Below are 26,501 nucleotides of genomic sequence, written 5' to 3' on the forward strand. Positions count from 1 at the left end.
GGAGCGTGGACGTGACACACAGACACATGCACTGCGGTTCCAACACTGCCTTCCCCTCACCAGGTATAAAGCACTCTGACAGGTCTATCCTGCTCATTTTGGAAATGCTGGCTCTATCCACTGTGCCTACTACACAAACCACGAGTCACACACTGCTTACATCGGAAACCCACTGCTTTAGAGAAAGAGCCAAGGGCAGTGGCAAAAGTGTGTGCCTGGGGCCTCGCACCTGAGTGCTCTTCTTTAGCGCAGCCTCACCTCTGAGGTGCACAATGCAGAAGCGTTCTCTCGTCTTCCAGGACCCCTCGCCCAAGTCCACGGTCCAACCTAACGCGTCCAGGCCTCAGTGAAAGGGGCCAGTACTGGAGTTTCTGGGCAATATCCAAAGTGACATATTACCTGAGGTTCACACTTGGGGAGGTGACACTCCAGATAGGGCCACACTTGGGGAGGTGACCATCAGCTGAGGCCCACTTGGGCAGGTGACATGCCAGCTGCGGTCCACACTTGGGGAGGTGACACGCCACTTGAGGCCCACACTTGGGAAGGTGACACCCCAGCTGAACCCATACTTGGGGAGGGGATACCTTGGCTGAGCCCACACTTGGGGGGGATACCCCAGCTGAGCCCAGTTGGGGAAAGAGAACAAGGGGGAAAGGAGGGAGCAGCTGTGATAAATAAGACAGGACCAGAAAGCCAGCATGTTTACCCCGTGACCATGTCACCCATAGGGGACTCCTCGGCTGGGGTAATTCCTTTAGTCTGACATCAAAGGAGATCTCAGTGAGCCAACGGACTTAACATTCAGGACCTGCAGGCACCGCCCTCAGACTCAAACACTGTACAGAGAAGTATGGGGGTTTCTTTTCTCACTTTTTTAGTTTATGACCTTTTTGTACTATTTGAATTTTTGCAGTATATGTGTACTACTTTTATAATTAAACAAAAACACTTAAGATGATTTTTTTAAAGTAAAGAAGTAATCACAGCGAGACATGAAATGGAATGTCAACATTGGGGACAGGCATCCGTTGAGTCCAAAGCTCCACGTGGTCCCCGTTTGCCGCCTTTAATCAGCATCTAGCCTTTGGTCCGCTCACTCCACCACCGGGCACCTAAGGTGACCCTGAACTGCTCCCAGGGCTTCCCTGAACCTCCTGCTGCCAAGATCCCTACTAGGAACCCAAGAGAATCCACTCAGCAAAATTAAGTTATTTTCCAGTTGTAGTAACAATCGCCCAAATAACCAGGCCCACACACATGGTGCTGAGTGCCCAAGAAAGAGGAGCCCTGGAGGGTGGTGTGGAGGGTGGCACAGGGACCAGCGGGGCAACCCAGGCGCTGCGGCCCTTGCACGTCACTCGGGGGGGTGCCTCACAGAGCAAAGGCAGTAAAGAAGACGTGCATCTTGGCCAGGAAGGTGGTGACGGAGCCCTGCCGCCACAGCTTCATCTCCACATCCAGGGTGAAGTCCCGGGGCTCGCGCACTGACCGCTGCAGGTAGACAACACCCGTGTAGGCGCTGAGCCGGCGCGTGCCGAAGTAGCCCTCCTCGTTGCCCCTGGTGATGGTAAGGGCAATGGTGTCCCCCACGAAGGCGGGCACCGGGCTGATGCGGAAGATGTCAGCCGGCACCAGGAGGCCAGTCTGGAAGCTGAGCTGGTAATACGTGATGTGAGCTGGCGTGTTCTGGCACTCCAGTAAGTCGTGGCACATGGTGCGCTCACACTTCCTGCGGGTGCAAGGGCTTGGTCAGTGGGCTGGGCTGGCGAACCACCATCCCAGGCCCTCCCGGCCCTGCCGTCCACCACCCTGGACATGGCGGAGGCAGGCTCAAGGGCCAGCTGGCCCAGCCCTCCCCTCAGTAGCCCTGTAGCACCTGCGGAGTCACCTTACCATGAGGGTCTGTCTCCTCATCTGTAAGACGGCTGACAGCCTTGTGGTTTCACTGGGAGGCTGAGGCGTTTATAAATATGCAGCATTACCACAGTGCCTGGCACAGCTTGTGCGCAGCTCATGTGCAGCTCTACGCTCCTTCCTTCCTGCATTTTTTTACTTACACACTATCCATCTGAATAGATTCCCAGGCCACAGTGTTTTTACTGTTTCAATCATTTTTCAAATTCCTCTTCTATTAATTGACTGCTCCTGGGCCATTTCCTCCTCTGACTTGGGTTGGCAGACGCTTTCCCAGGTGGAAGCCTCAAGACTCAGCAATGCTACACGAGGATGGTGAGAGACCCTCCCAGACCCCAGAGGGGCCAAGGCCTCAATTTTTAAGCACAAGAACCTGGCCTCTTCTTGGCGCTCTGAGCTACTGGCATCTCCATCATTAAATCAGTATAAAAGCTCACTGCTTCCCAAATGGGATGCTGTTTAGGTACCAGGGCTCAGCAACTCTAGAGATCTTCTGAGCAGAATTCTCCAACTGGTGTGCCACAGTACAAGGCCACAGAGGCCAGGGTAGGGACAACAGCCAGCAGCACGACACGGCATTTATGCCACGCAGTGTGCTCCACTCACATTCGCATCCATCTGGTGCTCGTACCAGCCACGCACGGTGCTACCGTCATTCCCATGTTGCCGACAAGGCAGCTGGGACGCAGAGAAGGGAGGCCACTCGCCCAGAGTCACCTAGCCATACTCCCTAAAGGTCCCAACACACAGGCACATGGACATTCTCCATGTGTAATAGTGGAAACTGGGAAACTGCCAGCAGGGCAGTGGTAAATGGACTGTGGACACATCTGAGGGAGGCTGCATGCAGACACGAGAGCAGCAGGGTAGACAGAACAAGCTGGGAATGGCTGAGTGCACGTGTATAACAGGACAGCCGTGTGCTTTATGCTCAGATGAAAGAAGATACGCTCCAGCCAGTCAGGGGCTGAGGGATTTGTTTGAGGGGAGGGGCAACAACTTTGGTCTGCACACTTTTATTGCTTGAATATTTCTATAAGAATGTGTCACTTTTGCAAAGGACTGTCTCTCCATGACCTGTGCCGGGGGAAGGATGTGAAAAGCAGCCCACGGAGAGGCCCACGCGGTGAGGAGCAAGGCCTCCTGCCCAGAGCCACGTGACTGGGCGGTAGGGTTCTGCAGCCCCCCGAGACCCTGCGCCAGAACCATCCAGCTAAGCTGCTCCTGGATTCCTGGCTCTCCAAAACTGTGTGAAAAAATAACTTGCTCAGGTTAAGGTGCTAAGTGTTACAGGGCAAAAGATAACTAATGTGTATATGTGCGTGTGTGAGAAAGACAGAGAAGTTCTGGGTGTGGTGTACATGTGTGAGAAAGACCGAGGGAGATGCTCTGGGGGGGTGTGCACGTGTGAGAAAGACAGAGGGAGAGATGTTCCGGGCATCTTCCCTTCATTCTCTACATGGACCTTTCTGCAAGGTGCTTTCATTTGTGCCATCTGACAGGATGCAGTAGGGGCAGGTAAAGAGCAGGGGGTGGTGACAGCAGGGGCCACCGGTCACCTTGCCTCTCCCCTGGGCAGCATGGATCTGTGCAGGGTCCCTGGGGCATGGCTGGGGTAGAGACACTCACGTTTCGGAGACTCGAGTGTAGTTGGGAGGACACCCGAAGAGCAGGCAGCGGAAGCTGCCCGGGGTGTTGTAGCAGGTCTCGGCCTCAGAACAGTTGTGGGTGCCCAGTGCACACTCGTCCAGGTCTGAGGGGAGGAGAGGAGGGTGATGGGAGGGTCGCCCATAGCTGGGGACCCTAGTCTGAATCACCCAAGCTGGAGGCCTGGGTCTCAGAGCAGCTCGTTGTCACTGCAAGAACACAGTTCACAATTCCCGCCCGTGCGGCACACACCCCATCTAGTCCCCTCCACACCCAGCACATAGCCAGAGGGCCTGGCTTTAAAATGCAAATTAGCTTTTCATATTCTGAGGGCTTCCCATGTTCCCAATATAAAAACTCTAGTCCCTCCTGTGGGCACCAAGCCCTACAATACAGGGCCTCTCTGGCCCTTTGCTGAGCCTCTCTACTTCCACTTGGGCTGCAGTCTTGCTAGGCCCCTCTGAGCTTCCCCAATGCCCTGACCCTCACCCCACCTCAGGGAATTTGCTGCTGGAACACTTTCCCCACATCTTCCCATGGGTGACTCCTCTTCCCTCAGGTCTCAGCTCAGGGCCACGCCCTACAGGATGCCCTCCCCGACTCTCCTACAGTGGTCCTCCTCCCCACTGCCCTCCATTCCAAGCCACGGTATTCTCTTCTGCTGCTTGTCCTGCTCTCAAACTATTCTGTATGTCTGTTCGGTTTCCACCCGTCCTCAGTGTGAGCTCCAAGGCAAGGGAGGCTTCCTCAGTCCTGCGGTGACCCAGCGCCCAGCAGAATGCCAGGCACAGAACATGTGCTCTTCGTGTAGTTGGATGTAGGTTCAAGAATCATCACCTGTAAATACAGACTGAAACTCACAGCTACGGATGCCCCATAAACTGCACAGACACACTCACACTTCCTGTGCACATGGCTAGCTAGGCACACACATATGCTCAAGGACACACACACACACACACACGCACACTCACATATGGGTAAATATCCCTGAGAAAAGCATGTGTGTGTGTGGTGGGGGGTGTCCACAGGCAACCCATGGATCAAATAAATGGATTCCAGAGACCTTCGGATGAAGACCAGCCACTTGGCTCAAAGAGGGCAGCTTCAGCAGGCCCCAAGGGCTGTGCCCGGGCGGGGGCAGCCGGGGTCTGTAAGGGACTTTCCTGAGGGCTGCAGATGTTCCCCAGTCCTCTACGCTGACCCAATTTAGGGACTTCTCCTCACCCAGTCCTCATACCAGCCCACTGGGGTAGGAGTCACCGGCGTCCCCAGAGGGAACTGGGGATCCAAGAGGGGTATAACCTTGCTCAAGCTCATGCAGCAGTCAGCAAGGCAGCTGGGGCCAGAAGCCAGGTCCACCTGATGCCAAAATCTGGGATCCAATCTTTACCCCAAGCTGGCTCCTAACAATAGCAGCCACATAACAGTACTGACAACAACAGTCACCCTGCACCCGAGTTTACCATCTGCCGTTCATTCAATGCTCAGGACACTCCACGCTCATTCACGGATCCTCACAACCCCAGGAGGCAGGTGTGGTGTCACCTCCCATCCACAGCAGTGCCCAGGGAGAAGATCCTGGATGTGACCAGGCTTTCAACCTGAAGTGCCATTAAGAGCAAATGTCCCTGCAGTCCTTTCTAGAAGGGACCATACTGTCTGTCCTTCCATCAGTGAACAGGCCCCAGGCTCAAAAATGAAAGCATATAAATGAAACACATAAAGTGTTTCCACCAGCTAAGTTTATGGTGGGTAAAATCCTTACCTTCTATGAAGCCCATACCAATTATTTTTTTAATTAAAAAGCAGAGTGCTTTGCAGCCAGGGAGACCCAGCTCAGCTTCTGTGAGCAAGCCCTGCAGGCCTCCAAGTCCCTAATTTACCCATTCTCGCTCAGAGCCTTTTAATTTATTATTGTTTTTTACATTAATCTACAGTAAGGAATCCTTTTGCATTAGGACTAAGGACACACATGTGAACTGAAACAATCCTAATGGGCACAGTGCACTCTGACCTACATCATGTCCATTCCACCCTACCCGAACCTGTATTCTACTCTATATTAAAAAAAACACAAAAAGAAACACAAAAAAAACCAGCCAGCTGAGACCTACGAATTTGATCTCAGGATCCACTTACAGGCAGCAACCACTGGTCTAACTCTGTACCCTTCCGGGTGCCAACTCTGACCCCTTGTCCCCCAGAAGCACCAGGGCCAGCCTTAGTGGACCAAAACAGCAACCCAGGGCCCCCAGGCTCTCAGCCCCACCACCTGGAACGGCTCGGTCATACAAGCAGGAGGGGCAGTGGCTGTGCTCTGAGGAGCTGAGTTGGTTTTCCCAGGGGGTTGCTGGTGCAGCTCCTAGAACCTGACTGACCAGGTGGATTCCAGGCCCCTCCACCTTGCCCTGGTGACTTGCCAGGTCCAGAACTTGGTGGCCTCGGTATATTCCAATGGAATGAACTAAAGATCAAGGCTTTCTAACTCAGAAGATTAGAAGTCAGAGCATGGTTCCCCACCCAGGGGAGTAGCCCCCTCGATTGCAAATTTAACAAGGGACTGCCCAGCCCCTTTGCATGTCCTGTGACAGGAAGTCCCCGTCCTCCTCTGTATCCCAGCCCTGCATACCCGACGGGGAGAGTCTTTTCTGCATGTGGCTCTGGGATAGCGTCTCTGTGACCCCTTTGCCTACACTTGGGGAACCCACCTTACCCTCTGGGTCCAAAGACCTGGCTGGCCTGGTCCCTGGAGAGCATCACAGACACCCGGGGACAGAGACGGGGACCCCTGAAGCTGCTCTTCTGCAGACTTCTCACTGGATAGGTCGCTCATGCCTTTTAGAATCACCCCATGGGATCTCTGCCTTGCTCCCAGGGCAAGGCCCAGAGCTGAGTCCAAATCTGAAAAATTCTAATCTGGGTCAAGCAGCAGAAAGACTGTCACTTTCCTATCCCAGACACAGACCACCAGAGGCCCGGGCCATTCTGTGCTGTGCACTTGGTATCAGACTCCAAGGGCACACACGCTGCATGAGGCCTTCTCTTTCTGTCAAGGTCCTGGCCAAGGCCTGGTGGGCAGGGACCCCTTGCTTACCCTTGCAGGACCTGCCGCTGGCCATCATGGTGTAGCCCCTCTCTGGGCATGTGCACTGGTAGCTCCCTGGCACGTTGACACAGCGGAAAGCGCAGAGGATGCTGGCACCCTGAGCACATTCGTCGATGTCTGCCAGAGAGAGGTTCACCCTGTGACCCTGCCCAGCCACAGGGCCCAGCTACTAACAGCCACACCATCCCTGCCATAGCCATGTGAGCTCAGGGCCCATTTTACAGATGAGGACAATAGAGCTCAGAGAGAGGAAGAGAGTTGCCCAGACCACACGTAAAACAGGACTCCCATCCTAGTGCTTGCCCCCTGGGGCTGCTCCACAAATACTACTGTCCGCTAAGGGGCAATCAGGTACCAAACGCCGGCCTGGACTCAGGATTCAACTGAAGCCTTCATCCCCTGAGGGTCAGGACTGGGTCTCCCTTTGCAGGGGAGGGGCCTAAGGTCAGACTCAGGAAGCATTTGCCCAAGGTGACAGCCAGGACACAGGGGTGGGATGCCCAACTCTGATTTGACCTAAAGCCTGTCTCCTGTGTATCCCAGGCCCACAGAGACTCTCTGGGAGCTGGGTACACGGGAAAGGGGTGCCCCTCAGGAAGGGGCACTGGGCAGAGGAGAGGTACCTGTGCAGGTATGCCCATCCTCGGCCAACTGGTAGCCTTGGCGGCAGTAGCACTGGTAGGAGCCGTAGATGTTGGCGCACTCCTGGCTGCAGCGCCGCGTCTCACACTCGTTCACATCTGCAGGGAGACCAAGGTGGTCACGATGGAACCCACCCAACCCTGAGACGAGACCCAGCGTCCAGGCTCCCCTCGAGCTGTCTCTTGAGAGAACATTAGTTCCAGCCTCCCCCTGAGCTGATGAGGAATCAGAGGCCCAGATAAGGACAAGTGAACCAGCGGGGGCAGGCAGCTGAGGCAGGGGCAGGGATGGGTTTGCTGTGGAGTCCTGGCCTGGCCTGCTGCCTGGAAGAGGCAGTCACAGGTCAGATTCAGATGCCCTGGCTGGGAGCTAGATGCTTCCCTACTGAGGGTCCTCAGCACCTGGCAGATGGCTCTCGGCAGTGCCACGTAGTGCTACAAGGACCTCCTCAGGCAGGCATGGGATGGGAGTGCTGATGTGCACAGGAGTGTGGCTGAGCAGGGTGTGAGTGACTGAGTGAAGGGTCGTCTCACAGCTGGGATGGAATATCGCCTAGACTCTGAGCTTCTGTGGGCCAGGAGGGGTCTCTTTCTTTTTTTAAAAAATATATCTTTATTGACTTCAGAGAGAGGAAAGAAGAGGGAGAGAGATAGAAACATCAATGATGAGAGAGTCATTGATTGAGCCCGCAACCTGGGCATGTGCCCTGACTGGGAATTGAACCCCGATCACCTGGATCCTAGGTCGATGCTCAACCACTGAGTCACGCCTGGCCAGGGCAGGAGGGGTCTCTTTCATTCACCCAGCCAAGAACTGTTGACCGCTTATGACATGCCAGGCCTGTCCCAGGAACTGGGCATGTCACCATGAACAAGAGGGGCAAAAATCTCCACCTGTGGAACTGACACTCATGTGTGTTGGGGGGAAAAAGAAGGAGGGAGGGACCTAATTAAATGAGTCAAATAACTAGTATGTCAGAAGGTGGCAAGTGCAATGGAGAAAGCAGAGAAAGGGGACAGGGATTGTGTCTGGGAGGGCTGCAACTTCAGAGCCAAGTGGGCATCTAGAGAAGCATTCCAGGCAGAAGGTACAAGGGCAATGACCCTGAGATGGCACAGACTTGGTGCACTCAAGGCAGCAAGGAGGTGGGTGTGGTCAGAGTAGAGTGAGTGATGGGAGTGGGAGGAGGGGATCAGGTCATGCAGGGCCTCACAGACCTCTGTCTGATTCACGTCTAGATCCTCAGGACCTCACAAGCTGCATAGCATTCACACAGAATAAACAAGTGAGTGCCCTCCTCTACTAGGCTCTGAGCTTCTGGGGGCCAGCGGCCACACTGGTTTCATCTGAGTCTCTAACATTCAGCCACAGATGGAGGAGTAGAGAAGTGGCATTAGGTAGGGATGGGGTGTGTGAAGGCTTAAGGGCCAAAAAGTTAATGATTGGCCACGGAAATGCCTGGGGAGCAGAGGCCTCATCCCTACAACAATGTGTACCCAGCCAGGCTCAGAGGAGGTGCTCACAGGTGATTATAATACAAACGAATGAATGAAAGAGTGAGAAGGTCTGGTCTGGTCTGGGAGCCCATCCAAATGCTGTCTGATGTAGCTGGATCTGGTCCCATTCCCCTGCCCCTAGGCTGGTCCTGATCCATGGCAGGGCCAGCTCCTCTGCCAGGTGAAGTGCTCAGGGAGAGGTTCACAGCCTCCCAGGGGTCTCCGCAGACTCCCCTCCCCAGGAGGAAAGTGAGGAAGCGCCTCGGCTGAGGAGGGTCAGCTGTACCTTCACAGTGCTTGCCGTCCGCAGCCAGCTGGAAGCCAGAGGCACAGGAGCAGCGGTAGGAGCCACGTGTGTTCTCGCACGTGTGCTGGCACAGGCGGCCAGGGGAGGTCCAGCACTCATTCACATCTGTGGGAGGCCGCAGGGGTGGGGAGGGGAGCTCCTGGGAGCCAGCTCCCTCCACCCCAGGTATGAAAGGGGGCAGGGTTGGAAGACAGGTCCAGGGAACCAGGAGAGACAGGGTGAGACCCAGACCGGGGACAGGGGAGAAAGGCAGTGAGAGTGTTGGAGGGAGGCTGTAGGCAGACAGAGGGACAGGCCATCACAGCAAGGGGCAAGAGAAGAGGGCAGCAGGGACGGAGGCTAAGAAGAGAAAAGGGCCAGAGCCACCACTGGGCAGGAAGACAGGAGGGCAGTCAAGACAGAGGGCAGGGCGAGGGGGGCGGCAAGGCAGAGGGAGGGGCAGCAGAAAGGAGGTGGTAGCTAGAAGGCTGGCCTGGGGCAGTGGGCACCGCTCGGGGGAGCTGAATGGGGGTCTTGGCAACCAGCCCCCACCTACCCACACAGGCCCGCCCGAAGGCGTCCTGCTGAAAGCCGGCTTTGCAGTTGCAGCGGTAGGAGCCAGGGAGGTTGTGGCACACCTGGCCCTCCCTGCAGTGGTGCGTGCCCGCCTCACACTCGTTCACATCTGCCAGGGGAAGGTAAGAAAGGCACCCTGAGGCCTTAGCCTCCCCTAAAGGGGTCTCCCATAGGCCAGGAACCCAAGGAAGCTGAGGCTGGCAGGGGCAGGGGGAGGGGGCAGCAGAGAGCGGTCTGGCCTTACCCACACACTTGGTCCCATCCTGGCTGGCGTGGTAACCACGCCTGCAGAGCAGCGGGTTCCTCTGGCATGTGTAGGAGCCCACCGTGTTAATGCAGCTGAAGCCAGGGTGACACGGCTCAGACAGTGACGTACACTCATTGATGTCTGCAGAGGTGGGTGTGGGTCACAGTCTGGCACAGCCCCTCCCTAGGCCCCAGCATCTGGGTCCAGGCCTGCCCTGGGAGGAGGTCAGTCCTGGGCTCCAGACCAGCCCAGGTCAGGGCTATGTGATCGGGTTGTCCCACCGGTGTCCATGGCACTAAACGTTTCAGTTCCCAGAACCCAAGCACCTGCCAGCTGCTTTCTAATGGAGCAGCTACAGCCAGAGGGGAAATCAAAGCTGACTTCCAGGATCACAGTGGCAAGTCACGCCCCTCTGGCTTCTCCAAGCCCACCAGTCTGTCCAGCTCACCCTCCACTGCTGTCCGCACACTGAGCCTTGCCCCGCTGGCCTCTTCACCCCACCAGGCCCGGGCACTCCCCACACAGGGCCTTTGCACATGCTGTCTCCCCTTCTCTGGCACACATTGCCTCCTAATATTTTCATGGTTGGCTCCCTGCCCCGATGTCACCTCCTCAGGGCCTGACCATTGTAGGTAGAAAAGTCCCCTTTAAACTTTTATCCCTACCTGTTTTATTATTGAGGAAAGCATCCTAGAGTAACTGCCACCTATATAAATGTGTTTGCTTATTTAATCTCTCCTCTCCAGGATGTTGTTAAACTGCTGCACCCCCGACACACAGCAGGCGCTAAGGACACGCCAGTGAATGTCACTAACCACTGAAGGACTCTTGTAGTCGGCAGATCCCTTCCCACCTCGCCTGGACTCTGGGTGGGTGTCCCAGGGCAGACCACAGGGACCTCCTCATGCCCATAGCCCTGTAGTGTCCTGAGGGGTTGCCCATGTCCTGTGAAAATGTTGGGGCACAGCTGTTAAAGGGGTGCTTCAGGGAGAGCTCCAGATCCCAGACTGGCTAAAGGGACCCCCAAAGAGTCTTAAGAAAGCTTTCAGGTGAAGTTAAGGCCCTTCTCTGTCCCTCAGTGTCCACCCTGTAAGACGGGGACACCCATCCCACGAGCTGTTCTTACTACATGTGACAAGCTGGATTCTACAGACCCCATTTCCATCTGCATCCAGTGGCTGGCCTTGCATGGGGCCTGTCTTCCCATGTCTCCCTCTGTCTTTCAGCCCTCCCCAAGTTGAGTGTAGCCCTGATCATGCCTACACTCTGGGTGCCATCAATAATCTGGGGGCTGGTGCTCCGCCTCCCAGCTGCATATAACAGCCTTGGGCAAGGGGGGCCTCCCAGCCACATGGTAGCAGCCTGGGCAGGGGGGCCCCCTGGCTGCAGACCTTAGGCTTTTTGGAAGCCGCTGAAGAGTGATGAGAAGAACACGAGATCTCAGCAGACCCATGTGGGGACGACAGGGCCAGTACCTGTCCAGCTGCAGGTCTCAACCCGAGTGTGGTGTGCAATCAGCCTCAGAGGCTTGGCTAGCGTTCTCTGCAAATAGGAACTTCAGTACCACAGGCAGTAATGCTTTGTGAGCTTGTGATCCAGTCGTGTGTGTGTGTGTGCGTGTGTGTGTCTGTGTGCACACATGTGCGCGCGCCACGTCAAGATATAACATATACCCTTCCTATTAACCAGGTTAAAAGAAATTTGGTACACTTTCTTCCAGTCCAACCCCACAGATGGGTGAAATGAGGCCACAAGAGAAGTAACTCAGCCAAGGTCACACAGCTCATGGCACGAGCTTCTGTTCTGCCGGCCTCCTGGGGCCAGGCACTGGCTTGTCCTTCCCAGGCTGGGACACAAAGGCCAGCAGGGTAAGAGCAGCAAGCCAGACCTCCTTGATCTCAACCCTCAGAGTTCCCGACCCATGACCCCTCCCAAAGACAGGGACAGGGCGCCACCTACTCACCTACACAGTTGCCCTCGGGGTCCTGCAGAAAGCCCTCCATGCAGCGCTGGCGCGCCTGGAGCGCCAGGCAGTAGAAGGAGCCCTTGGTGTTCTGGCAGGTGGAGCCCGCCTGGCAGTTGTGCGTGCCCAGCTCACACTCATCCACATCTGGCAAAGAGGCAGGCAGTCAGGGGCTGGCAGGCTGGGGGGCTCTTGTCCGCATGTCCCACTAGGAATGTGGGGTTACTAAGGTCTTCTGCATCATGGGACTCGGGCAGAGCACCATCACTGCCTGCCCACACCCGATATTGAAATGATATCACCACACCTACTGAGCCCCTGGTGGTGCCAGGCACTGTCCCAGCACTCTCAGATGTATTTACCTACCTGATGCTCACAATGGCCCTAGGAAGCAGGGCCCTCGACAAGCCCTATCTTACACAGGGGAACCGAGCACAGACACAGTTCCATAGCTAGGGGGCACTGGGCTGGGACCAGAACCCTGATGGCCTGCTCTCCTAATCACTGCCCCAAGCAGGCAGGGTTGGGACATGCACTCAGATCCCTAAGGTCATGTGTCCAGGCTTCTCTGGTAATGGCTCTGGCAGCAGCAAGGCTTAGAGCTTCAGAGGATGGAGCTGCCGGCCACTGCCCTACCTACATGGCACTGAGCAGGTAAATGGGCCCTCACCCCTGGGCTTGCACCATGCTTCCTGCACAACACTGCCCTGTGCTCCCTGCCCCATCCCCTACTTCCTGCACAGCACTGGCCCTGTGCCTCCCACCCCCGAGCCTCACGTCCTGCACAGCACTGGCCCTGTGCCTCCCACCCCGAGCCTCACGTCCTGCACAGCACTGGCCCGGCGCTTCCTCCGCCTCCCACCCCCATGCTCCCTGCACAGCAGGCACACGGGGCCACTTCTTACAGACCCTGATGCAGGCAGAGCAGAAAGCTGACAATGAATGAAGGGCAGGCCGAAATTCACTGAACTTTGCTGACGAGCAGACCACGCATGTGTGTCTGGCTGTGTAGGTTCTGTCCATCTGTCCTTCCTCACCCATCCCCTCTCTGGTTCCCAAAGCTCCTACCACTTTCCCACAGCAGCCCAGTCTCCGGAGGCCCTGGGCTGGGTTCCAAGCAGCCTGACATGAACAGGCATGGCCCTGTCTGATAACTGCTGGTGCTTGAGAGGCAGCCTCACACTCTAAGGAGCCCAGCACCCTGAAATGGGAGAGACAGGGGAGGCTGGGGCATGTCCAGGGAGGTGGCATCCTCCCAGGTGGCTTCTTTGAGGGCGGCTGGCCCTGGATGTGCATCTGCCCTTGGTATGCACAGGTGTGCAGAGGGGCTAGGCTCATTTCTCCTCCTAGCTCCTCTGACCTCCACTTCCTTGACACCTCGGAGCCAGACATGATTGAATTAACCCACCTCCCTGAGCCTACACTCCCCTCAGGGCTGCTTGTCAGCTTCTCCAGGGCAGTAACAAGTGAGCACTTCAGCAGTCTTCCCTCCTTGGTGACATTCTTCTGGGCATTTCTAGTTAACAATAAAATGCTTCATATCACAGGTGAAAGACTCCGAACTCCTTTCCTAATCAGTCTCTGAGCTCTGTACCCTCCTTTCAAGCTGTCAGCATGCTTGCTCCAACCCCTGAAACTCTTCTTTCTGTTCTTTGAATGTGTCAAGATTTCTCTCCTCTCTAAAGGCCTCGCACTTGCTGTTCCCTGTGCCTGAAACACCCTTCCCAGGAGCTTCTCACTATGTAGGTCTCCGCTCCATCTTGTTTTCCTGTGTGACCCCATGTCCCTCATCAGGAGATCAGAATCAAGGACACCACACCCTACCACGTATCCCTGCCACCCAGAGCCCAGCAGGGAGGTGAAGGGGCTTGGAAGAGTCTACTAAAATGCTTCAATGAAACTTCTCCCTCTTCCTAGGCTAGAATTTTCCAGTGAAAGGGACAGAAGTGATCTGTGGGCTCCACCCCAACATACAAACAGGGGAGCTGAGGCATGGCAAGGGGAACAAGTGGCACCCAGGCACCAGCAAAAGTAGCAAAGCCAGGAGCACAGCCTAGCCTACCCACCAGCCTCAAACATGCCTCTGCCTCAAACACCGTCATCTGTGGGGTCTTCCCAGAGGCACAGGACCTAAGTGCCGGGAGCTCTTGACTCTGGGCAGGTCAGGGATGGGTCTGAAGGGGGGGTGGGACGGCAGGTCAGGGGGCAGATGGGGCAGATCAGGGGTGGGGCCTGCAAACCACGGTCCTCACCTGTGCACTCCCCGTCCTCAAGGGCGTAGCCCGGCTGGCAGGTGAGAGCTGTGTAGCAGCGGAAGGAGCCCACTGTGTTCACGCAGTGCTCGCCCCGGGAGCAGGTGTGCAAGCCTGTCACACACTCGTTGATGTCTGCAGGGAGAGCAATGCCATCAGAGCTACAGGTGCTTCCCAGGGCAGCAGAGCGCAGCCAGCACCGCCCTCAAGGTGCTCACGACCCAGAGTAGCACAGCGCTGACGGCCGCCTGTATGCATCCATCATTCTTTCAACAAAGACTTAGCGAGTGCCTGCCATGTGCCAGCAAGCACTGCTCTTGGCACCAGGGGTGCATGGTGAACAAGACAGACAGATCCCGGCCATCATGGGGGCACTCAAGAGAGGGGGGTGCCAAGAGATGAATATGTAAACATAGGGCAGGATGGGTCTCCTCAGGATGAGTGCTGTGAGGAAGGAAAGGTGCGCTGAGGGGGGGCACACCCCATATTAAGGAGGAGGCAGGGGGGAGGGTCCTCAAAGAGGACACTGGAGCAAGAATTTGAAGAAGTGACGAAAGAACCCAGCAGATATTCCAGGCAGAGGGCACAGCCAACGCCAGGGCCCTGACCAGGCCTGCTAGGCGGGTCCGAGGGCCAGCCAGGAGGGCTGCGGCTGCAGGGGAGAGGAGTGTTAGATGTGGAGGGAGGTGGGAGCCACAGAGAGGTTCCGGCTGGGGCCTTATTTAACAGGGGCCGCTGGCCGGGTATGTATACCCCAGGGGTGAAAGTGGAAGCTGTTAGGAGACAACGACTGCCATCCACGGAGGCAAGGAGAAGCAGTTGGGTTCAAAAAACACGGTGAAGATGGCACGACAGGATCCACCAGTGCGTGAGATGAAGGCGAGCGAAAAAGAGGAGCTAAGAGGTCTGCAAAGCTTTCTGGCCAAGCAGGTGTCAGGTGAGAGCAACAGCACCCAGGACAGGGATGCTGGGAGAAACAGGCTTGCCCAGTGAACCTCAGTCAAGAGGCACCCGGGGAGACCTCTGGGCTCCCAGAAGGGGTCTGAGTAAAAGTGCTAATTCGAGAGAGCGGTGGGCTGGCTGCCCAGCTCATCGGGGGATGGAGCACAGAAAGGAGAGGTCAAGGAGCAGCTCCCAGGAGGAGCAGTTGGGAAGGGAGAGAGAAGCGGCAGCAGGGAGGGCGTTGGAGAGCCCTTGGAGAATGGATAACTCCACATCGTCGCAGGTCTGGTGTGGGGCCACTGACGGGGCAGTGCCTGCTGGCATGTGCACCTGGAAGGGGGGGCAGTCACTCACTGACTCAGTCTTTCCTGGACGCACGTTGACCAGCACATACTTTTACACAGTGCTAGGTCAGGTAGCTAAGTGGGAGTGTCGCCAGCCCCTGCCCTCAAGGAGCTGCCAGCCTGGTGGGGCAGACAGGAAGGCAGGGTGTCGACGCTGGGGAGGAAAGCCGGCCATGCAGTCTCCGGGCCCCACACTGTGAGTCGCTCCTTGGGGGGCAGCACCATCTGAGCCAATCCTACTAGGATGACTGGGACCAGGTGGAGAGGAGGGGTGCCAGGCTGTGGGCAGAGACTCTCAAACTCACAGGTGAACCAAATGGTTAAGGCCAGGCCAACTGAGGCTTGGGTGGAGGTGAGGGGGGGAAAAGAGAGTTCTGGGTCAGAGGTTTCCAAGGAAGGCTTGGTTGGCAAAATAGGAACTTCTGACTTGCAGGCTGGATTAACAGGGGACACATTCCCAGGGTCCCAGAAACACAGGAGCCCAGGAGCCCCACCCTGGGGGGAATCACGGTGATCAATAGCAGCAGATACCTCTGACAGGCTTGCTAGGGACCAGGCAGTTCCAGAACTGCCATTCTGCCATCCTGCGACAGTTTCGCAGACAGAAAACAGGTCTCCCAGACGGGATGTGGCTGGACCAAAGCCACAGAGCCTGCACGTGGCAGCAGCAAGCACAGACCCCCGAGTGCCCAGCCCAGAACTGTGCCCTTTCCCCTGCTGTGGGCTGAGCTCCAGAGCTGGCAACTGCTCCCCTCCCATCTTCTCAAAGCCCAGCTCACCTAGGATACTTTTCCCAGGAGCCAAGACAGTCCTCAAAGGGCAAGGCACAAAAGGCAAACAGCAAAGCACAGAGGAGGCCTCACAGAGGCCACATGTCCACTAGAGGTCCTCTGGACTTGGCACCACCCAACACCGTCCCACTTCAGCTCACAACCTCTGGTGATGTATGACTTACTACCTATGCAGGCTGCCTCAGTATAACACATGTAATGAATCACAAAAATGACATAAAACACTTGTAAATTCTATACATTAGATCTCCACAGTGACCCTTTGAAGTGGGTGCTATTACTATCTCGTTTCACGGAGGTTAAATGACTTGTCTAAGGTCTTACAGCTAAAAAGTGGCAGAACCAGGATTTGAACCCAGGCAGTCTGGCTGCAGAAGCCACACTGTTCATCTGGGAACATCTCCTGTCTCACCAGCTTGGGTTATTAATAAACCTGCCTGGAGCTAACGGTGGCCTGCAGGAGATGCACGCACACGCCTGTGGGGAAGTGAGGGGACAGTGCGCACTAACAGATGGCATCGTGAATGTGGAAGCGGACAGGAGGACAAGAGGCCTGTGCGGGTGAACGAGGGGCAGAGACATGAGTGAGAATGTGCGCTCATAAATTTGGTAAATGAAATGTACCTTTGCTCTTTTAATCCCAGAACCTGTTTTCCAGCTGCCCAGCAACCCCATTAGCACAAGGTCTTCTTTCTAGGCCACAGCGGAGCCTGTGCACCCAGCCATGGCAAGCAGGCAGGGCATCCCAGGAGGGGTGCTGGCAGGCTTGGGACCCGCCTCCCCAGACACACACACAGACACAGCCAGGCAGGAAGAGCTGCCCAGCCGCTGACAAGCGGGGTCAGGAGGCACATGTTGTGCCGACGGCTGGAGGCCAGGGGCAAACATGTCTGCAGCGCCTGCGCAGCCCAGCACCGCGCCTGCCAGTCCAGCAGTGGAGGGCGAGGACATGTTCAGGCTGAACATGGTCCCCAAACACACAGACGACAGACTGGGCTCTGGGCACACACCCTGAACGCATCTGCACTGTTCCTACCTCCACACCTTTGTTCAAGCTGTTCCTTCCACTGCAAGCCCCAGCATCCTTATAGACAGGCACAAACACTGCTTTCTCCAGGAAGTACATGAGACGCCACAGCTCGAATGGCCTCTCCCTTGGCCTCTGTTGTAGCACTTCCGAGTCTGCCCTCAATTCCTGTGACTTGGGTCTATGTTTCCTCTGGACATGGGTCACCATCAAGTCCACCCTCTTCACTGCCCACAGAGCACACCTGGAGCCCCAGGGCCGAGCCTACACAGGCACTGAGAGGCAGGTGGGACAAGCTGTTACCAAGCACCAGCCCCATACCTGTGCAGGCCAGGAGCTGGGTACTAGCCCTTGTCATCCTCCAAGCCCTAAGGTTAGAGGTAAGGAAACAGGCTCAGAGAGGAGAGCTCACTGCCCATGGTAACACAGCAAACGAACTCCAAGCTGGGATGCAAAACTGGGTCTGTCAGACCCCAGCTCCATCCATTCACCTCTGGAGGGGAGTCCGGATGCATCTAAGGACAATCTTGGCAGCTGACTCATGGCTCACTATGCCCCAGCCTCCACTGCACCACACACACAGGGAACAGAAACTCCAAGGAGGAGCAGTGCCCTCAGCGCCTTTTTTACAAATGAAAAACTGAGGCTTGGAGAAGGGAGTCATGTATCCGAGGCCACAAAGCTACTAGAAGGTCCTGCTTCACCATGGCCCTGCCTCCGACCTCACATTCTCTCCTGCTGCCCACAGGTCTGACCTCGCTTCAGTGACCCAGCCAAGTCACCCATCAATTAGTTTCCTGACTCTCAGGCACGTCCCTGGGGAAAGCAGCCTCCCAGAGGCGTCGGTGGAAAAGCAGGACAGGACACCAGGACACGCAGGACATGACAGGGGTGCCAGCTGTGCTGAGCTCATGTGCAGAGGGCAGGCCCTGTAGCGTGGGACGGGCTTGGTGTGGAGCAGAGCAGGGCGCCTTGGCACTGGCGGCAGCAGGGGCTCTCGCTTACCCACGCACTTCCTGTGCACGTTGAGGATAAAGCCCTGGGCACAGAGCACTGTGTGGTTGACACAGTAGAAGGATCCCAGAGTGTTCACACAGAACTGTCGCCGGCTACAATTGTGAGCACCCAGCAGGCACTCGTCTCGGTCTAGTGACAGCCGCAGAAAGAAAAACAGAAGGGCCATTAGAGGGGCATAGCCTGTCAGGGAGCATCCAGTGACAGATGGGGAAACTGAGATCTAGAGAGGAGCAGGCACCTGCTCAGAGCCTCCCAGCCCATCAGTGGCGGCACCTCTGGGTTTGGGCCCAAATCTGAGTTTGTACGGTCAAAGCTGGAATCCCAGTAAGGACAGGTGGCAGGGTCAGGCTCAGATAGGGTCAGCAGCCTGCCCCCTGCAAAGTGGGGCAGACCCAGAGGCTGTCTGTCTCCCGCCCGCATTCTGGAAGTGCTTCACCTCTACAGGCAGCCTAGGGAGCTACACAGGCAGGGGCTGCAAACTCAAGTGCTGGGGGGGGGGGGGTGTCAGGCTGGCAACATAAGTGGAAGAAGGAGCCAAAGGAGGTTCTGTGGGCACTGCAGGGCCTGTGCTCTATCCAGAGGGGGACCAGAGCTGTGGGCCCCTTGTGGGCAGATTTTACAGTTTCAAGAGAAAACTGAAATCTGGACATTTTTAAAAATTCTTGACATTTTCATGTTTGGTAACTCGTATGATTATTTTGGACAAGATGGAGCCCCACAGGACTCCCTTGCAGGCAAAGCTGCCCCTCAGAACCTGTGTGCAACCTCTGGCCTAGAACCACAGCCTTTACCGCTGGGACTCTGCAGAAGGAGGCCGGAGAGACACAAACACTGGCCTGTAGTCTGCTGGGTCCAAGGAAATCCCAACCTAGGAGAGGTACATCCTGTCTTCAAGGCTCCAAGAGATGGGGAGCGAAGCCCAGAGAGCACCTGAGATCTGCCTCTACCACCTAAGACAAAAGCCTGCCAGTCACCACCATGCTGTATGCCCTGGGCATGCCTCCTGACCTCTGGGCACTGGATGGTTTTCATAAACAACAGAAAACCATCTCAGTCAAGGGGCTAGATAAGGGTTTCAGCTTTCTGGCAGGGATGTGGGCATTTTTTTCCTGGACAGACTTAATCCTGGTATCCCCAGAAACCCACCAGGGACACCTCTCCTGAACCTGAACCTGAACAGAAGTGTGTTGGACTGTCTGCACGCTTCATGTCCATCCTGCCTCCAGACAGGAGGCGGCGCAGCCTTGAGGCATCTCGGGTTGTTCTCAAGGCATCATTCACTATGGAAACCACCCCAGCAGGTGCTGGATCCAATGCCCCTATCTCACAGGAGGTCCCGGCCAACAGAGGCCCCACCCAGACCTAGCGGGTCACTGGAGTTAAAGGGACATGCTTTTGGAACCTCTCCATCCCCTTTGTGCATGGCAGAGGTAGCTGTCACCAACATCCACTGTCCCCTCCTTGGTTTCAGTAACAGAACTGAGCACACGCCATCCAGTTGGGACTCTTACTCCCATCTTGCTCCCCATCAGAGGCCACTGAGAGGAATGAATGCCACTTCTGGGTCCCGCCTTACAGTAACTGGCATACACCTCCCTCTTTCCCTTCTCCACCAGTGACAGGGACAGTGAGGCCAGAATCAACTTTGGCAACGCAGACAGAGGCCACCCTCAAGGACAGGGTAGCTGGTAAGAAATACAAATTCTCAGGCCCACCCCAGACCGACTGGGGCAGGCTCTGGGGGTTCCGTGGAATTCTCAGGACCCGTGCTGGGGCAAGGCCACCAGATGACTCTGGCGCACACTCAAGTTTGGAAAGCACTCTCTAGAGACAGCAGACATGACAGAGGAGGCCTGGGCTCCTGGCCAGCCTGTATGCTTGCCCTGGACCGCACACACACCTATGCACGGTGGCAGGCGAGGAATCGCTGCTTAAGCTATTTGGGACTCTTTATCAAAGCAGCCAAACCTGTTCTCTCATTAACATCCCCAGTTTTAGATCCGGACCACCTCCCTCATTCTGGATGTCCAATCCCCACTCTGGGGCCCTCCCCACAGGCTCTCACACAGGTGTGAGGGTGACCCCGTGTACTCACCTTCACAGGACACACCGTCCGCCATGATGGCATAGCCGGGAAAGCAGGAGCACATGGCTGTGTCCCCAATAATGCTGCACACCTGCTTGCAAGGCCCATTGTCTGGGAGGAAACGCAGAGTCAGAGACCACCAGACTCACCACTTCCAGCTCTAACCTGCGGGCGTTGGGACTGGGAGCAAGGAACTCCACTCCTGTCCTTTTTTACAAGTTCACTGCTAAACAGGCTCACACATCAGCTGGTGTCTGAGATAATGTACTAGATCTCCCACCACCACTCAGATACCAAACCCCTCCCTCAAGAAACAGTGATGGGACAGAGAGAAGGCAGAGAACAGGTGCAGAGAGCAGGGCAAGGAAGAGAGGAGCAGAACAGAGAACTTCTCACGCATTGCCATCTCCACGACAGCTCCACAAGCAAGGATGTACCCTCTCAATTTCACAGGAGCTGAGACCAAAAAAGTCACTAATTGGCTTGCTCGAGGTCACATACAATCACCCCAGACTGTCCTCTATTCTCATATCCTCTCTCACCCCAGGCTGACCCTCTCTCCAAATCTCACCTCCTCAGCTTCACTCAGCTCAGACAGGTAAGACCAACCAACCCCCAAAGCAGAAGCACCCCAACTTGCACATGGCCAACACTAGAGAGCTCACCACCTGCAAGCAGCCCAGACCCACCCTGAGACCCAGGTTACCTTTGCAGGTGTTGGGTTGCGGCCGTGGTAGCAGGATGGTGTTGGGGGCCCCTTGGGGAGTTTCTGGCCTCAGTGCAGACTCCTCTGCAGCCTCTGGCTGTGGGGGGCCGCTGTCTGTCCCGGGCAGAGCAGAAAGGAGGGGGAGGTCTGTCTCACATCTTCAGCCAGGCCTTAGGCCCTAATAGGCACCATGCCAGCACTTGGCAGAAATCACCTCACCTAGTCCTCCCAACCCATTTCCCAGGAGAGGAAACAGGCTCAGGGAGCAATGTACTTTAGGTAAGATCGATCTCACAGCTATTCAGCACAGAGAAGGCAAGGAAGAGGAGTGAATTTCTAGACTGACAACAAATCTATCCCTGGGAGCTGGCAGAGAAAGTGCCCTCCCAGACCATGGGCTGCGGCAGCCTCCTGGGCTGCCTCTTGGGGCTTAACCACCATGGGCCTGGCACTGGGGACATTGATTGGGTTGATGGGAACCTCTGTGGCTTGGGTCCAGGCCCTGCACTTGAACCCAGAGCAGGGCACCGGGGCTTACCCTGCAGATAGAGTTCTAGGAAGGAGTCTATCTGCCTGGCCTCACAAAGTCCACTGCTGCAGGTCCCCGGATGTGGCGGGTTCCAATGTGGGGGGGGTGGGGGGGCAGGAGAAGTACCCCAGAGTCCCCACAGCTGGAATGCCACACTGCCCTGGCAAGATCAGCCCCGGCCCCGGCCCTGACTATCCAGGTGCTTACCTGGGCGGCAGGTACGGCCATCATCCTGCAGTGAAAAGCCGGGAAAGCAGGCACAGTGGTAAGAGCCCACCGTGTTGATGCAGAGGTGCTGGCAAAGCTCCCCTGGGAGGAGCAGGCACTCGTCCTGGTCATCGCCGGGAAGGCTATTGGGAAGCTCAGTCTCCATGCCCAGTGACAGGGCCTCTTGACTCCCCAACTGCGCCTCTGAAACTGGGGCAGGAGTCAGTGCTCACGATGGGAGCTGGGTTGGCCCCATCAGGTGGCTGAGACCTCAGGCCCCCAGAAAATCAGTGCTGAGACAGCATGGGTGGATGAAAGACGGGTGGATGGATGGATGATGAAGGATGGGTAGGTGGACACCCCCCCAGCAATAAGAGTGAATCCATCAGAGCCAGGTCCACAACAGCCCTCAGGGAGCTTTGGCTAAAACGATGAATAGGATTCAGACCTGTGACCTCAGGGACATCAGGGAGAACCACCCCTAGCATCAGAAGGGGCCCCAAGCCCAGGTTCCATCAGATTAAGATCCAAACCCTCACTCGGGCCTTCCCTAGCTATGTCGCTCTGAATAGCACTAGGTCTCTACTGCCCTCCAGGCCGCCCTGGGGACTAGGTGGGGGTGGGAGAGAAGGCTCCCTGGGCCCAGCTGCCATGGAAGGCTCTTGATAGACAGTGGTGAAAAAGGGAGGGGACAGAAACCCCTCCATGCTCTTTGTCAGCCTGGGCCCAACTCTGTCCACCGGTACCAGGCAGCCAAGCCCCTCAAGGGAGCAGCTGTGTAAGGTCACATTGAGGAACATGCTTCATACTGAGGGCATTTACATTAAGCTCCAGCCCAATCAGCCCAGGCCTTGTACCCTCCAGTGGGGTTGTGATAGCTGATGGTTCAGTTCTATTGACCTGTGCCTGGCCTCTGCTGGGACCCTCATCGGCACAGTTCTCACAATAATCCTCCCAGCGGAGGGGACGCTGAGGCTCGGAGGGGCACAGTGACTTGCCCAAGGTCACCTGAGCAGGAATGGAACTCAGGTTGGTCTGACCCTGCCACCGTGTCCCCTGAGGTCCAGGTTACCCACCAGTTAGTCATTGAAAACGTACCATTGGCTCTGTACCCTTCTCAGCCCTGTGCCTACCCCTTGATCCCTGAAGCTGGACTTCCTCCCAAATCTGACCTTGAATCAGACTTATGGGTACTAAACTGGCCTTCACACCAATGCTCGACCAGCCCCCTAGCGCCAACCTCATCAAGTGGCATTCCTTGGACTGGAGAGCCTGTGCCCATGCTAGCCTAGTGAGGCTGGCGAGCCCTTGTCTTGTCAGCTGCCCCTGGCCTGGTCTGCCCTCCCTGCTGGGAGACCCAGGTTTCCATTGAGCCCACCATCACACCCAGCAAACTTTGTACCCACAGGATACATGGTCTTCTCCCAGGAGCCCTGGCCTTGTAGCCCATGGACAGTGGGCATCCTAAGTCCCATGCACACTGTCTTGCATTATCATGACAGAGACCCAGGGATGACTGGGTCTGGTCAAATCCAGGACACCAGAAAGCCCAGGTCAAAAATGGGAGTCATCAGAGTCAAGGGTCCAGGCCCAACTATGCCAGACCCATTCTGCACATGGGGCACGGCCCAGCACATCTCTGGGCCTCAGCACCCTTGTCGGGACTACTAGACATGACAACAGTAACAGGGTAACAGTAACGCACCATCATAACAGTAAACATGGTAACAGTAACGCACCATCATAAACTCTTGACAAGCATCCTGTCATCCATCCTCACAGGGAGTGAGGTGGAGAGCAGAATTCTGTGTTTGACAAAGTCTCCAAGAAGGACCATGACTTGCTGAGGAGAATGGTGGAGCTGGGATTCCAACCAGGCCTACTGGACTCCAAAGGCCAAGAGTTAACCTTGATGCCAGGGCCACATCTGGGGCTTTCATTCCCAATCCTTGAAGTGCCCAGTACAGGGCCTCAGGGGCCCCAGAGGGTCCACACAGCCGCAGAAAAGCCAGGCTAGTGTCTCTGGAACCCTCCTGGGCACCTGGTCCCCAGTGGTGAAGGAAAGATGTGTGAACACCTGCAGAAGTGGCTGCCAGGGCTTTCATGGCATCAGCCCCAGGGCTGCTAGGCCCAGATCTCCAAAGAACATCTGCTGACTCACTGGACACCTTGATTAGGCTCCTGCTGGCCCACAGGCACAAAGAAGGCTAATGGCCATGAGTCCAGGAGATAGTCCTAGATAGGGTGACAGAGGCTGAATATGGCAGCTGACACAACCACCACAGCACAGGGAGGACACAGGAGGGAGGAGACCCCATGGACGCTGAACAATGACAGATCCAGGACCTGGCTGCTGACGCTCAGGCAGGAGCGAATGCAGGCTCAAGGCTCCACACTGGTACCTGGAGCTCCCCCATACACACTGCCTATGGCTTCTGGGGACCAGTGCCAGGGAAGGATAGAGAGGGTAAGGGCACAGGCCTGGTCAGCCCCCAAAGAACTCGTGGTCATTCATTCAGTCATTTGCTAGTGACTCTTCCAGGACAAGTCCAGGGCCAGGCACTGAGAATACAGACAGAAAAGACAGCGCTAGCCTGAAGGGGTGGATTAGGCAGCTGGGAAACATTTATGAATGGGTTCTCCTTGCTAGTCATACGCTGTTCCCTGAGGACGCGAGAGTGGCGCAGGTGAGTGGGATGGAGGAAGGATGAACACAAGCAAAGGTAAGTGAATGGACAGATAAGTTAAAGGTTTGCAACCAGGTGGATGGTGAATATATGAGTACATGGACGAACAGGCAGATGGACAGATGGATGAACTGATGGGTAGGTGAATGGGTGGGTGGGTAAATGAATGTGTGGGTGAGTGGGTAGGTGAATGGGTAAGCAGATGGGTGAGGTAGATGAATGGATGGATGAATGGGTGTGAGAATGGAGGGATGAGGGGATGGTGGATGAATGGCGTAGTGAATGGAGAAATAGATGGCGAAGTAGACCAGAGAATGGGCGGGGGGGGGGGGTGAGATGATGGAGGGATAGAAGAGTGGATGGGAGGGTGGGTGAGAGTGGAAGGGTGATAGGTAGTAGACAGTTGGTGGTTCAGTGGGTGAAGTGGGAGTACTTGGAAAACTGAATGATACCATCTTGGAAATGTCAGGCCTGAGCCCACTGTCAGAAACCACAGAGGAACTCTGTCTAGAGCAGAACTTGTACCTCACGCTACAGATGGCCGTGGACCAGGGTCCCCACAGAAGCCCAGGGTCATCCAGCTTTGGCTAGAGGCACCAATAGCTCTCTACCCCTCACCCAACCATCCCATACACCCTGGCCCAGGGTGAGGAAACACCCACCTCTCTGTGGTGCAGCCTCAGGCTCTGGAGGCTGGCGGACCTCGGGCACGATGAGGGGGTCTTCACCCTCACAGCAGGAGAGCATGACATGGTTGCAGGGATAGCCCAGGTTGGGGTTGGACTCGCATGACTGGCCCTCGGCCCGCACACGGAGCCCCAGGCCACAGCAGTCACAGCATTGCTGGAGGGAGACACGCAGTCACTGCTACACCTTGGCCCTCAGAGCCCAACTGCCTTCCCCTGGGTCTGTGAGCCCATAGGACTCACTGAGGGTCCCCAGGAAGCAGCCTGGGTCAGGCTCAGCAGAGGAGCTGATAAATAAATTAATCTTGTCTTGTTTCTTCTGTACAGTATGTGCTCTCCAAGGGTAGAGGAGTCGCTTGTCTCCATTTCCCAGGTCTGGCTCAGAGTAGGACTAATGCAGGTCTTTTGAAATAATTAATCAATGGCCTCTATGAAAAGACTACAAATTTGCCCCAGCCACATCTGCTACCAGACCCTGTTTTTGCTAGCACACTAATTTTGGTTAGGCCAGCTAAAAGACAGCATGTTCCAAGGTCCTGCAGTTGAGATAGAGGTCACCAGGTCAAGCTTTCAGGAGAGCTTTTAACTGGGGCTGACCCAGCTTGGAAGCACCTCCTTTTCACACAGTGCACCTCCTTTCTAGACAAGACATGGTGGCTGGAGTTCTAGCAACCATCTTGGGACATGGGCTGACCTTCAAGATGGAAGCTACGAACTGAAGACGACTGAGCAGAAAAGCAGAAGCCAGCGAGGCTGAAGGTACTGTGTGGATACACCCTGTCCTAGATTGTCCCCCCTAAACCCTTTGGCTGTTTAAACTACCGTGGTTAACTGACACTCCCAACTGTGTCTTCTTCCCGGTGGCCCTGCCTCTGCAGCGGTGGTGCCATTCCTCCCGTCAAGAAAGACTATTCTCCAACCTCCTGGTCGCACCTCATGGCTTGCTTTGGCCAATAGGATGAGACAGAAGTGGCAATGTGCCAGTTTTGAGTCTAGGCCTCAAAAAGTCTTGCACACTTGTACTCCCTGTGCAGAAGCCCTGCCCACCACTAACTAAACAAGCCGAGGCTAGCCTGCTAGAAGCCACGAGACCACACAGAGAAAAGTCATCCCAGCTGCAGCTATCCTAAATCATAAAGTGCCAGCAGAGCCATCAGCAGGCATCAGACTCATAAGTGAGCTCTGCCAAGATCCGCTGAGCATGGCCTAGGTCAGCAAAACTACCCTGACTCATGAGATAAGCCAGTCATAAGTCAAGACCCACCATGTACTTCATAAATACTTAGTTTGCCTTACCTCTGATCCTCACAACCACGCCATGAGACATATATCACTATCCCCATT

The 26,501-nt window shown here is 55.9% G+C and overlaps 1 protein-coding gene across 3 annotated transcripts in view; it reads right to left on the minus strand.

The window, feature by feature from the left end:
- Positions 1-952: 952 nt before the first annotated feature.
- Positions 953-26,501, minus strand: part of FBLN2 (fibulin 2) — an 88,264-nt gene continuing 62,715 nt past the window's right edge. For 2 of the 3 annotated variants that reach the window (XM_081137708.1, XM_081137709.1), the window contains exons 5-18: positions 25,134-25,314; positions 21,785-21,994; positions 21,049-21,162; positions 20,352-20,453; positions 18,245-18,385; positions 14,136-14,270; positions 11,884-12,030; positions 9,918-10,061; positions 9,654-9,782; positions 9,098-9,223; positions 7,297-7,413; positions 6,662-6,790; positions 3,547-3,670; positions 953-1,732 (exon numbers count right to left, since the gene is read on the minus strand). In XM_081137708.1, coding sequence (XP_080993834.1) covers positions 1,375-1,732; positions 3,547-3,670; positions 6,662-6,790; positions 7,297-7,413; positions 9,098-9,223; positions 9,654-9,782; positions 9,918-10,061; positions 11,884-12,030; positions 14,136-14,270; positions 18,245-18,385; positions 20,352-20,453; positions 21,049-21,162; positions 21,785-21,994; positions 25,134-25,314 — 2,157 coding nt within the window. In that variant the 3' untranslated portion in view covers positions 953-1,374. The remainder of the gene's footprint in view (positions 1,733-3,546; positions 3,671-6,661; positions 6,791-7,296; positions 7,414-9,097; positions 9,224-9,653; positions 9,783-9,917; positions 10,062-11,883; positions 12,031-14,135; positions 14,271-18,244; positions 18,386-20,351; positions 20,454-21,048; positions 21,163-21,784; positions 21,995-25,133; positions 25,315-26,501) is intronic. The other variant, XM_081137710.1, reaches the window with a different exon arrangement.

The sequence above is a fragment of the Miniopterus schreibersii genome, assembly GCF_964146895.1.
Source record: "Miniopterus schreibersii genome assembly, chromosome: 5".
Lineage (NCBI taxonomy): Eukaryota > Metazoa > Chordata > Mammalia > Chiroptera > Miniopteridae > Miniopterus > Miniopterus schreibersii.